This window comes from Osmerus eperlanus, chromosome 9 (assembly GCF_963692335.1).
Source record: "Osmerus eperlanus chromosome 9, fOsmEpe2.1, whole genome shotgun sequence".
Classification (NCBI taxonomy): domain Eukaryota; kingdom Metazoa; phylum Chordata; class Actinopteri; order Osmeriformes; family Osmeridae; genus Osmerus; species Osmerus eperlanus.
This window is the reverse complement of record NC_085026.1, coordinates 14,588,961-14,601,850: the sequence shown is the minus strand read 5'-3', so window position 1 is coordinate 14,601,850 and position 12,890 is coordinate 14,588,961. Positions and strand designations below refer to the sequence as shown.

The 12,890-nt window shown below is 46.3% G+C and overlaps 1 protein-coding gene across 1 annotated transcript; it reads right to left on the bottom strand.

Moving 5' to 3' along the window:
* Positions 1-3,368: 3,368 nt before the first annotated feature.
* Positions 3,369-11,253, bottom strand: zgc:174356 (uncharacterized protein LOC100137120 homolog). The gene is made up of 6 exons (XM_062469558.1): positions 10,981-11,253; positions 9,297-10,023; positions 9,082-9,179; positions 6,378-6,516; positions 4,890-4,973; positions 3,369-3,529 (listed from the first exon to the last, which is right to left on the bottom strand). The coding sequence occupies exons 1-6, from the start codon at positions 11,095-11,097 to the stop codon at positions 3,369-3,371; spliced, it is 1,326 nt and encodes a 441-aa protein (XP_062325542.1). The 5' UTR covers positions 11,098-11,253.
* Between the last annotated feature and the right edge of the window lie 1,637 nt (positions 11,254-12,890).

Sequence of the window (12,890 nt, the reverse complement as noted above, 5' to 3'; positions counted from 1 at the left end):
CACCAGACGTTGTCATCGGGTCTTCTCTCATTCTCTTTCATCCTCACTCGCTCTCATCAGTATTCTAAAGGGTCAGGCCGGGAAAAGACCTTTGCCTGCTCCCCACATCTGTCTCTCTCTCTCTTTTTCACTCTTTCTCCCTCACTCTTGTCTTTTCTCCCTCTCTCTCTCTCTCTCTCTCTTTTTCACTCTTTCTCCCTCACTCTTGTCTTTTCTCCCTCTCTCTCTCTCTCTCTCTCTTTTTCACTCTTTCTCCCTCACTCTTGTCTTTTCTCCCTCTCTCTCTCTCTCTCTCTCTCTTTTTCACTCTTTCTCCCTCACTCTTGTCTTTTCTCCCTCTCTCTCTCTCTCTCTCTCTCTCTCTTACACTCTCTCGCTCTTTCTTATTTTCCGTCTATCTGTCTCCCTCTCCCTTCCATTTTCTCTTTCTGCCTCTTTCATATTTTTATTAACAGTAACAGACACCCAAGCTGAACAGAGCAAAACAAAGCAGAGTATACCAGACTAGAGCACAGTAGAACACAGTGCAACACAGTACAACACTGCGCAGAGTACAGTACAGTGCAGTACACTATAGTATCAAAGCAAAGCACAGCACAACAGAAAAGAACAAAACAGGACCGAGCAGAGTCCAACAGATCCGAGAGCAGTTGCATAATCAACCCAAACCAAACCTTGGGTTCAGTAAGATGGAGAGACTGCGGTTGCTGGTCTTGCTCTGATATTTTTCAGAGTGAGAATCTATATGTTCATTACGGACAACGGGATTTGTACAACGAACAATTTAACATTGATATTGAAGATCCATAATAGTATGTGACCTGCTTTGGGCAACCCATGTATCATGTTGTCTCCCCCCCTCCTCCCCTCCTCCCCCATCCCCCCACCCCATTCCCCCTCCCCCCCCACACACACACACACACATAAACACAAACACTCACTACGCAGAGCAGGCTGGTGATGAGCAGAGTTGGTCATGAGTGACTGACCACATCTCCTGCTTCACTTTAATTGTAGTAGAGACCAGCTCCCTCTCCTCCCCCTTTACTCTCTCCCTCTCCCCCCCTCTTCACCCTTTTCCTCTCTCCCTCTTCCTATCTCCCTCTCCCCCCCTCTTCACCCTTTTCCTCTCTCCCTCTTCCTATCTCCCTCTCCCCCCCTCTTCACCCTTTTCCTCTCTCCCTCTTCCTATCTCCCTCTCCCCCCCACCCTCTCCCTCTTCCTATCTCCCTCTCCCCCCCATCCTCTCCCTCTTCCTATCTCCCTCTCCCCCCCATCCTCTCCCTCTTCCTATCTCCCTCTCCCCCCATCCTCTCCCTCTTCATCTCTCCCTCTCCCCCCCTCTTCACCCTTTTCCTCTCTCCCTCTTCCTATCTCCCTCTCCCCCCCCCTCCTCTCCCTCTTCCTCTCTCTCCCCCTCCTCCATCCCCCTGGTAATTGCATTGTGTCCGTGATAACCTTTCCTCCTCTCACTAACCAAAACACGGCCTTCATTACAATACTGCATTATCTAAAACACCCATTACTGACCTGCTGCACCTAACAACTTAATTATAATACTACATGTAATACGGACCTCACGACAAGAACTATAACGCTTTGTTATGGGACTCTGTAATGGGCTAATTACAGGCCTAAACTGGATCCATTATACACACAAACACCAAAACATACAAACACCCACACACATAAAATGCACACACATATAAGAGCAAACATACCCCCCCCCCCCCACACACACACACACACACACAAACACACTCCATAAAATATCCATTAAAGATGACGAAGGACTCATTAGAGTACTAAAAGCACACTATCATGCACTTACACACCACTCATCAAATGTGCCAGCACACACACACACACACTCACCTCAAGACACTCAAGTACACAAATTTATCACTTTGAAGAGAACATTAACACTTAGAATCCATTAACCAATACATATAGGACCTTGGAAATGTCGATTGGCCCACTGATATCTGAGTCATTTAGACTCACAACCAATCAAACCCATGGTATAGAGGAATGGTAATGGAAGATACTGAAAGCCAAACTGTGCCCTGGTCTTTGACCCCTGACAATGTTTCGACATGGTGTGTACCTATCCTATTTATCCTTCTATCTTGCAATCCAACAATACTCCCATCCTAACTGTGAAGAACAGGCCGACAACTGACTCATGGCGCTTTTCCATCGGTACGGGCTAATCTCCAGTTCTAGTATCAGGTTCTTGGTTGTCCACTGCAGACTAGTCCCCCTTCAATGTACAGGAGCTGGTTATGCCGTGACGTCAGCTTCAACGCCACACACACTAGTCGCTGGATCCTTAAGTCAACTTCAACGCCACACACACTAGTCGCTGGATCCTTTCGTCAGCAACCAAACAGAGCAACATCTGTCATCAGGTAGTCCATTGACATTTCAGAGATTTCCCATGTTGCAATTCTCCAATCAGAAGTCTGTAGTGTTTTCAAGTCATATTTTGGTATTGCCTCAGTTCACTTGAAACATTGACGAAGGTAGTACAGAGAATTACCCCCAAAAGTACCAGGTATGCTGCTACCAGATGCTAGGTACCAGGTTTGTCTGATGGAAAACCGGCGAGCCAGTACCGTGCAGTGTAAAAACGCCATTGAACAGAACTGAGTCATGGATAAAACAGCTTCTACTGAACATGCAAATGTACTCCAAATGACAGAACCTAGCTAATGCGTATGTAAATGACCTAGCATTGTGATGAATTAAAATCGATGAAAAAAATCAATTTGCAGAATACAGTAGTTGGTGTACTCTGGCAGTACTGACTGCTCCATTCACCCTGAAGGAGAGAGGGATCCCCCTGAACGGCCCACACACACCCCCACAGAGGTAATTAAATCACACCCCTCTCTCTCTGCTCAACAATTACTCCACATTGTGCCATTACCACCCGCCTATTCTATATGCAAATCACATGCTAAGATTCTAAGAAACGAATTACTGAGTAATCAAAGTCCTATTAAATTGAAGATTACTTGTGCATGCACAAAAAGAAAGAAAAAAATGAATTAAGATGGTCTTACGACCACTAAAGTAGCAGTGTTTGGTTTAACGGCTGTTGTTTTAGTAAATTTGGTTTAAATTATTTTATTGGCGTTTGAAAAGCATTTCAATAATAATAATTAAGCCTAACCCCGACTAATTAACATTTAGAAATGTTAATTGAATCAACATTCCCTTTAACGAGCTAGGGACAGCACAGCCCAACTCACAAATACTAGGATTACAATAATCCTTATTGCCTTTCTATGTCTCATGCGGTGATATATATCTGTTATATGTTTATGTTCACAAATGTGTTTCCTGGGCAGAGGAGGTGTGACTCACTGCATGAGGATGAACACGATGAGAGTAAACGTTGCCATGATGATAAAGCAGGTGCCCGGGAAGGTGGCCAGGGTCAAAGGGTAGAGTCCGTTGAATATGATCCCGGATATCATCATGCAGGTGGCCTCTACCGACGCCGTGAATGAAAACATCGCCCCTGGGGAATCATGGGAAATGTATTTTTATTTTTTAAGAAGAACATGACAATGCTTTTAGTGGCCTGATTATCTGTGGTGCTCTGTGCTCCTCTCTAGTCACTTTGCAATTATTCCCCTTACTTTCTCTGACCTCTGACCTCCCACCTCAGCGATGGAAGGTCCTTGCAGAGGACCTGCTTACCAAGTGGAGCAGAAACACAGGAGGAGAACAGAGTGAGGGAGTGATAGTGATAGGAAAAAAGAAAATGACATAAATATTGAGACAGAGAGAGGAAGACAAGAGAGTGAGAAAGAGAGCGAGAAAGAAAGAAAGAAAGAAAAAGAAAGAAAGAAAAAGAGAGAAAGAAAAAGAGAGAACAAAGAGAGAAGAGAGAAAAGGAATCTATTTTAAAGATGTTTCAAATCACTTCTATAATCAAATGAGGCTTTCTTAATCCATCAGCGAGTGGGCAAATTAAGTTAACTTAACTGTTGCTTGTAGAATAGTTTCTGGGGCAATATTGGAGACACAACTCATAATTGTAACTTTCTTCTTGCATGTTCAAGCTCTTTCTAATTATACTTTGCGCCATTTCTCAGTTTGTTTGCATCCTCTTATTTGATTACACATCAGCATTTGAATATAGCTCCATTATAGATTCTCAGTTCTCTTGATTTGTGTAATTAACTTAATTTCTTCTTACCAAAATACACTGACATTTATAGGTAAACAATGATGGTCGGTAGCCCCACATGTTGCTGGTGTGCTTTCAGTGTTAGTGAGATCGAGGGAAAGATAGAAAGCCAGAGAGAGAGCGGGAAGAGAAAGAGAGAGAGAAAAGGTCAGGAGGAGGACGAGAAGACAAGGACAGTCTTAAGTGGTTCCTACAATGTGTGTCGTATTGATCAAAGGCAAAGATGAGCGTCTGCTAAAGTCCTTTCTTGTGTCTGCTGTGAAGTGGCCGAGAGAGGGCGAGGCAAAAGAGGAGAGGAGAGCAGGGCTGAGGCGAGAAACCAGAGGGGAGGAGCGCCAAGAGTTCAGCAAACCAGACAGAACCTGTTGGATCTGTTATAAACAGGTGAAGTGGTTCCTAAGCAACAGCCACTGTCTCTGCGTTTCTCCAATCATAGCAGGATGTTTTAAAATCTCATCAAATCTAATGTAATCCCAGCTGTCTCTTACTGACGAAATAGACCTTGCAGAGGCTTAACAAGCGCTTGGCGCAGCAACGTCCACTAACAATATACGCAGAGGAAAAACAAACACTATGATGCTGCTGAAAGTGTGTGGCTTTGTGTGTGTGTCAACCTCATTGTGTGTGTGTGTGTTAACCCCACCGTGTGTGTATGAGTGTATGGATGTGTGTGTGTTAACCCCACCTTGCTCATCAGGCGCCACAATGCTGGAGGACACTGAGCGTATTACAGCCTGTGTGATGCCTGAAGGAGCACCCACCACCGCCACTACAGAGAGGAGGGATGGAGGGATGGAGGGATGGGGGGATGGAGGGATGGAGGGATGGGGGGATGGAGGGATGGGGGGATGGAGGGATGGGGGGATGGAGGGATGGGGGGATGGAGGGATGGAGGGGTGGAGGGATGGAGGGGTGGAGGGATGGAGGGATGGAGGGATGGAGGGGTGGAGGGATGGAGGGGTGGAGGGATGGAGGGGTGGAGGAATGGAGGGGTGGAGGAATGGGGGGATGGAGGGGTGGAGGGGTGGAGGGATGAGGGGATGGAGGGATGGAGGGATGGAGGGGAGGGATGGGGGGATGGAGGGATGGAGGGATGGGATGAGAGGGGGGTGTGACAGGGGAAACATAAGGAGAGGAACAAGGGGAAAATTGTAAAAGTGCAATTCATCTTGGGTTGATCTGGTGATCTGGTATTCTATCCATATCCTGTCCCTGTCCTTCATCACTCCCCCTGACTTCCTCCATCTCCTGCACCCCTCCTCTTCTCCTCCTCCAGCATCCCTCCATCTCCTGCACCCCTCCCCTTCTCCTCCTCCAGCATCCCTCCATCTCTTGCACCCCCCTCTCCTCCTTCACCCCTCTGTTTTCCTGCTCACCCTTCTTGTCTCTCCTGAGACTCTTGCCTGCTCTATCTCCACACCATCTGTCATCCTCCTCTCCGCCCCCACTCTACCCCTCCATCACCCCCCTCCCCCCCACTCGCGCCTCACGTCTCCAAAGAAGAAGAATCACAACGTCCTCCACCAGTTATTCAATTAAGGATACCAATAGCTATCTGTCCATCTCCCTTCGAGTCTTTCAGCCCAGAACAATGCTCAGTTCTCTCTCTCTGTCTCCTCCTCATCACACACGCGCCAGTTCTACATCCCACGTCTCAAAGGAACGCCCCCTGGCTCTAGATTCCATACTACAAAAAGATGTGTCAGGGTGTGTAATTACTGCAGTATGGTCTGCAGGGTTTATCTCTGAACCATCTCCACTGCACAAGGATCTAACCCCCTCATCATCTTCCCTCCAAATATGTTTGTTCTTGGTTCTTTTACAACGGGGACACATCGACAATCTGAGGACATCTGAAATTATCTTATCTCAGCCGACTCGTTTTGAATCTGAGTTGCCGGATTCCGAATTCCAAACAGCGCCAACGGAAAAAGAAATCTGGTTAATCTGTGTCAAACAATTTGTGCTGTAGCCTTCACATCTGACTGTTGGCCACATACACTGTGGGCATTCTCCTTCAACTTGAAGGATGCTGCCTCATAAAATTACAATACGCATGACAGAAAAAATATACATTTACCATCTAATAAATACACATTTGTTATGAAAAGAACAGTTTGGTTGGGGAGATTGAGATAAATCAACTTGATTGAAATCAATTAGTCAGCCTTACCCAGGAAGACCATCCATGTATTGGTGGAGAAGGCCAGTGTAATGTAGGCTGCTGTCCTGCAGAGAGCGCTCAGCTTGGCCAGGGTCATCTGTCCCACACACCTCAGCATCAGGGGGAACAGGACCAGCAGCACAAACCCCTGGACCAAGACATAACCATGAACGCAACATGAAAAACACAATTTGATTTTTTCAAACTTTCAAAACTTTTGGTCAATTGTTCTACCTTTCAGAAACGTATTTGTAAAAACTTTTTGTTGAAAATATGTTTTCAACCTTTCGAAACTTTGTTAAATGTTTTTACCAAACAATTTCAACTTTTCAGAATATTCTTGTTTTAGTTTTCAAAACTTTTTTTCCAAATTTTTTTTTAAACTTTAGAAACGTTTGTTATATGTTTTTACCTTTCAGAAAGTATTTTTCGAAAATATTGTTTCCAAACTTTTGTTTCTAAAAAGAAAATCGAAAAAAAAGAAAATATTTTCCTTTTATTTTTCTTAACTTTGTTTCCCCCCAAAAAATCGAAAAAGAAAATTCTCCTTTCAGAAAGGTACCTGAGAGTTGTTGAGAAAAATAAATAGTGAAATAAAGTACTGATACCAGAAAAATCTACCAAAGTAAGTACAATAACAAAGTACTTGAACTTTGTTATTTCCCATCTCTGCCTTGAACAAATTGTGACCATGAACACAACATGACCAACACAATATGACCATGAACACAACATGACTATGCCCACATCGTGACCATGAACACAACATGACCAAGAAAACATCACCATGAACACAACATGACCATAAACGCATCATGAACACACGAGAGACCAGTAGTCCATGGCTGAAACTAGACGGATTAACATAGAGCAGGAACATAATGACCTCAAGACAACTGTTATGCTTGTTAGACTCTGCTGGGTCTGAAAGAAAGTAGAGAATGATCTGTTCCAAATCATTACCTACCAGTGCAAGGCTAACTGTTAATCTGACTTATCTCTTATGGCACAACTGCTGGCAGCTGTGTATCTGTTGTTTCTCATCAGCTTTGTGTGTGTGTACGTGTGTGTGTACGTGTGTGTGTGTGTGTACGTGTGTGTGTGTGTGTGCGAGAGAGAGTATGGGTGTGTTTTTCACAAAGAAAAAGGGCTTAGATTCATTAGCTGGCCACAGAATAGATTCTATTAACCTTCAGAGATTGAGTCTGATGAGATGGTGTCAAAACAACAAACATGGTTTATTTATGTGTGTGTGCGCACGTGTGTGTGTTTGTGTGGGTGTGTGTGCATGTGTGTGTGTGAGAGAGTGTATGTGTGGGTGTATGTGTATTTGTGTGTGTTGCATGTGTGTGTAATATGACTCATTTGCCCCCTCTGTCTAAGCTGGCAGGTTTGATTTCATTATGCTGTCGACTCAGGGTGACAAGTTGCCAGAGTCATCACCCCTCCCCCCTCCCTCTTCCTCCTGGTTCTGCCCAGCCATGGTGAATGCATAAACACCTCTTATGGAAGGTCACAGCTCACTGTTTCTCCTCTAATAAACTCATTAGGCTTTGCAGTGTTTCATAATAATATATGATGAACTCTGCTCTGCTCTAATCACTTGTCAATCTAAGACCTCAGGATGTTTTTAGAAACCTCAACAAACCATGAATGTGGTAAATTTCTCTCCCTTCTCAATTTCTATTTATTCTTTTTTTTCTTTCTTTCTTTCTTTCTTTCTGTCTGTCTGTCTGTCTGTCTTTCTGTCTGTCTGTCTGTCTGTCTGTCTGTCTTTCTGTCTGTCTGTCTGTCTGTCTGTCTGTCTGTCTGTCTGTCTGTCTTTCTGTCTGTCTTTCTGTCTGTCTGTCTGTCTGTCTTTCTGTCTGTCTGTCTGTCTGTCTTTCTGTCTCTCTCTCCACCCTTTCTTCCTCCCACCTTATTTGTCCTCCCTCCCAGCTTCTTTTTAGACAGCTTGACTCTGGAGTGTTCAGAACACTCCCTGTAGTTCTCCAGGCTTTGATGTGAGCCAGGCGACATTCTGCGGGTGCTCTGTGTTCTACTAATCTGAGGGCTACCTGTGGCAAGCAGACAGACAGACAGGCAGGCACACAGACAGGCAGACAGACAGACAGGCAGACAGGCAGACAGACAGGCAGACAAAGTTGGTGCCTTGGTGGTGTTTATGTATGTGCATACCTGCGTGTGTGCCTTCAGATCTGTAAATCTTTAAAGACAAGTGGGTGAAATGCATTCTGGGGTGCCTCTGACCACAGAGTCTCTATCCCATACATAGTAAATGGCAACACTTTGAAACTGGATAAAAGACAAAGTGTCATGAAGTGCCTTTCAAACCTCAGAAAACCCCAACAGAATAGGCAGCATATTTGCCCACGGTTCAGAGAGAGCTGCTGTGGTAGAAGTTCAGATGGTTAAAGGCTCTCCAGGAGGGTGTAAACCGGTGTTACCGGCTGGGGGCTGGGAGTTTACGGCAACAGCAGTTATTTCGGTCTAGGTGTTGCTTTATACCGAGGGGTATTTTAAGTTGTTAATAGCTGATCTGAGGTGAGATACGATGATAAAAGTGAAGTACTGAACATTACTTAAAGTTCTCTTCATCACAAAGCAGTTTCGTATGTCAGAACAACTTGACATGAAACATACAGTACAGTGTGTCACAAAGTTGCAGGGTACAGACAGGTTGTAGTATGTAGGGTTTAGTGTGTTGTCTCACCAGTAGTAGCATTTTGCAGGAGTTAAAGATGCCGTAGAGCTCAGTGGTGAATTCCCTGGGTTCATAGGTCAGGAACAGAAATAAGATGCTAAACTCCCCTGTAGCCCGCACACACACACACACACACAAACATAAACAAATGTTGGTTGAACATGTACTGTTTGATCACATGATCATCTCCTCTCATCTCCTCTAATATCCTCTCCTCTCCTCACCTACGGCCACCAGGTTGTTCAAGAAGGTGCAGATGATGAGCAGGTGAAGCTTCAGCCTCTCCTGCCCCGGCCTCTTCCTCATCACCGTGGTAACCGTCCTCCTGACCAGTGATAGGATACCCGTCCTGGCAGCCGGGGCAGAGGTTGTGGCCACCCCTGCTATGGCATGCCCAGTGGCGGGGTCTCTCAGCCAGACCAGGATGTAAAACACAGAGAGGGTGTGGCAGCAACAGACAGCAGCGAAGGCGGAGAACAAACCAAACTTATCCGCCAAGACCCCGCCCAGGAGGAATCCCACCGCCCCGCCGACAAAGATCATGGACTCCGCTGTCGCCATCCGCAGCGTGCGATTGGCTCCCGTTCCTTCCGTCAGGTCGGCCAGGAAGCTGAAGGAGCTGAGGAAGATAGACACGGTGCCTCCTGATAGGCCGACCAGCCCCGCGGCAGCCAATGAGATGTAGACACTGAGGCGAGGTTCCAGAGCCATGGTGAGCATCAGAGCAGCGCTGGCCAGAGAGAGCAAGCAGGGGAGCAGGAGCACCACTCGCCGGCTGGCCCGGTCTGACCAGGAGCCCAGGAACAGAGCAGGGGGGATGGACAGGAGGCTGGTGATCAGGGTGTAGAGGAGGAGGATGATGGAGGAGGAGATCTGCACCTCCTCATCCTCTCTGGGGTGCTTCTCCGGGTCGCTGCACACGGGAGAGTCCCCGAACAGATCTGAGCACACCTGGCAGAGATACACACACATATGCACACACACACACACACACACACACACACATGCACGTACACACTCACACATGCACGCCCACACACAGCTCTAAGCCTACAGGGGAAATACGAACCTTGTCCAATAACATGTGACTGGCTTTTGGGCAGGGAGCTACACACTGCCCATATAGCTCTGTGTCCACACAATAAAGATCTGCTCTGATTGGACTTTACCCTACTTTATTGCTTGGTGTTCTCCTTTGTATGCAGTGCTGTGCACTAAGGGATATTGACCAGAGTCAGCAGACAAAAAATATATAGAGAGAGTGTGTGTGTGTGAGAGAGAGAGAGAGAGAGAGAGAGAGAGAGAGAGAGAGAGAGAGAGAGAGAGAGAGAGAGAGAGAGAGCGCAAAAAGAGAGAGATAGACAGTGCCAAAGAGACAAGTGAAAAGTGAAAAAGAGGGAAAGAGAAAGGAAAATTCTCATGAAACGAAATCATGAAACGGATTTCAAATAACATGCTCGACTCTGAACAAATAGACTCAAAAGAAAGCAACCGACTCTACACCCGACAGCGTGAACAGTGTGAGGATCACGTTAGGGCTAGTTTGAGCGCTTTCCAGGAGAGCGCTGGAAAGAGCTCTCAGGGGAGACCAGTCTCTCAGGGGAGACCAGTCTCTCAGGGGAGACCGGTCTCTCAGGGGAGACCAGTCTCTCAGGGGAGACCAGTCTCTCAGGGGAGGTCTCCCCTGAGAGCTCCCTGACCAGACACACCACCTCTCTCTACAGACCTCGGTCAGTTCAAGGTAGCAGACATGCGTTTGATTAGGGCCACAGCTGGGACTTACAGGACTAGAGCTTTGTTCCCATTGCATCCGGTCAGCTAAATCAAAATAAACACAACATATTTGACTACAGTCTATTTGTAAATAGAATTTCACCACGGAGTGCACGCCTTATTGCTGTACCGTACCTTAGAAATGACCAGCTGTTGATATGCTGTGTTCTGAATGAAGACACTCATCATGAACAAAAAAATTACCGGCTCCACGGTAACAAGCGCCCTGAGCTTCTGCTGGCATGATGACATGTCTTTTGTGATTGGTTAAAAAGTATTACAATAAAAGATGTATCCGTAGAGAAGTGGAACAAAACAGGTAGCCTTGGAAATTCATGATAGAATGACACAGAAAAAAAACTTTTCGAGGAGAATGACCAAACATCACATGCTTGGTTTGAAACGCTGACCAGGTTCTTTCTGTCTGTGTGTGTGTGTGTGTTCAGGCAAGAGTTTACTTCCCTGTTATAAAGTGACTGATTGCTGATCCTTCCTGCAGGCTGTAAAGCAGCAGAGAGTGAGAGGTCGACAGGCTGCTGTTGTTGTGTGAATCAGGGAGTCAGAGTGGTTAGGGAATCGGGCTAGTAATCCGAAGGTTGCCAGTTCGATTCCCGGTCATGCCAACGGACGTTGTGTCCTTAGGCAAGGCACTTCACCCTACTTGCCTCGGGGGAATGTCCCTGTACTTACTGTAAGTCGCTCTGGATAAGAGCGTCTGCTAAATGACTAAATGTAAAATGTAAATCACTTGAGACACTGGGGATCTTGAACTTCCTGCCCAAAAACAGTACCCGCGAACCCAACAATGTACATGTGTGTGATTTTGAGTGTGTTTCTCCAAGTGTATTTATCTGAATCTGTGCGTGTTTGTGTGCGTGTGCTTTTGTGTTGTGCAAGCGTGTGTGTTTGTGTGTGTTCTGTTTACTGTATGTGTGTTAAAAGCTGTCCAACCGTGCTCCAAGGTCAGGTGAGTGTGCCCCTGGCTCAGCATCATTACTTGTTTACTCTCTCCTCCGTCATACTCCCCCGCTTCCCCCCCCCCCCGCCTCACCCCCCATTACATCACATGCTACCTTCTTGAGCGGTGACAAAACCAGGAAATGAGAGAACGTCAAGGCAGTGTCATCTGGGCGGGAAAACATACACCAACCTTTATTACACGCGTCAAAGATAGTTGCTCCCAAGGCATCCTGACACTTACTGCAGTCACACCTGTGTTAGGGTTATTATTGTAGCTAAAAGCCAGAGGGACCGCAGCTGTGGCAGGGTCTTTGTGTGTGTGTGTGTGTGTGTGTGTGTGTGTGTGTGTGTGTGTGTGAGTGTGTGAGTGTGAGTGTGTGTGCTTCTCTCTGCCTCTCTCCTAGCTACCCTCGATAACTTGCTTGATCATTGGTAAAATTAAAAAAGTGTCCAACATCTTAACAATTCTGAAATTGTGTGTCCTGCCATGAGAATATGCTGTCTGGCTCCGTTCAACTTTGATTGACTAATTCAGTCATATATCACCATCTTTGTTTTTCTCTTTGAGACTATGACACACACACACACACACACACACAGAATTTCGTCATTGTGCTGTTGTGGTCTTGTTGGATGTTCCTGTGATCAGAAAACAGCCTCCACTCCTCAGTCTCTCTCAGGAGCCTCACTAATGTCCTACACCGTCCTACACCACTGACATTTCTCTCTCTCCCCCTCTCTCTTTCTCTCTCTCTCCCTCTGTCCCTCTCTCTTTCTCTCCCTCTCTCCCTCTCTCTTTCTCTCTTTACTCTCTCACTCTTTCCCTCCCTCCCTCTCTCTTTCTCTCTCTCCCTCTCTCACTCTTTCCCTCTCTCACTCTCTTTCTCTCCTCCATGTTCTCTCTTCCCCTCTCTCTCCCCCTGTCTCTCTCTCCCCCTGCTCTCCCCCTGCTCTCCCCCCCTCTCTCAGTACTGTAGTTCAGAGGATTAGCCTGCTGGCTGAGCTCAAGTATGAACTTCTTTATATGGAAAGAAGCAATCATTTGTCCTCATACAGACAGACAGTACACCACCCCCCCCCCCCCC

Bases quoted from the DNA above. Each gene is read 5' to 3' on its own strand.
- zgc:174356 (XM_062469558.1), bottom strand. From the start codon at position 11,097: ATGTCATCATGCCAGCAGAAGCTCAGGGCGCTTGTTACCGTGGAGCCG. The intron at 9,180-9,296 runs GTGAGGAGAGGA...TGCGGGCTACAG, and splicing joins GAACAACCTGGTGGCCGTAG to GGGAGTTTAGCATCTTATTT. The intron at 4,974-6,377 runs GTAAGGCTGACT...TCCTCTCTGTAG, and splicing joins TACATGGATGGTCTTCCTGG to TGGCGGTGGTGGGTGCTCCT.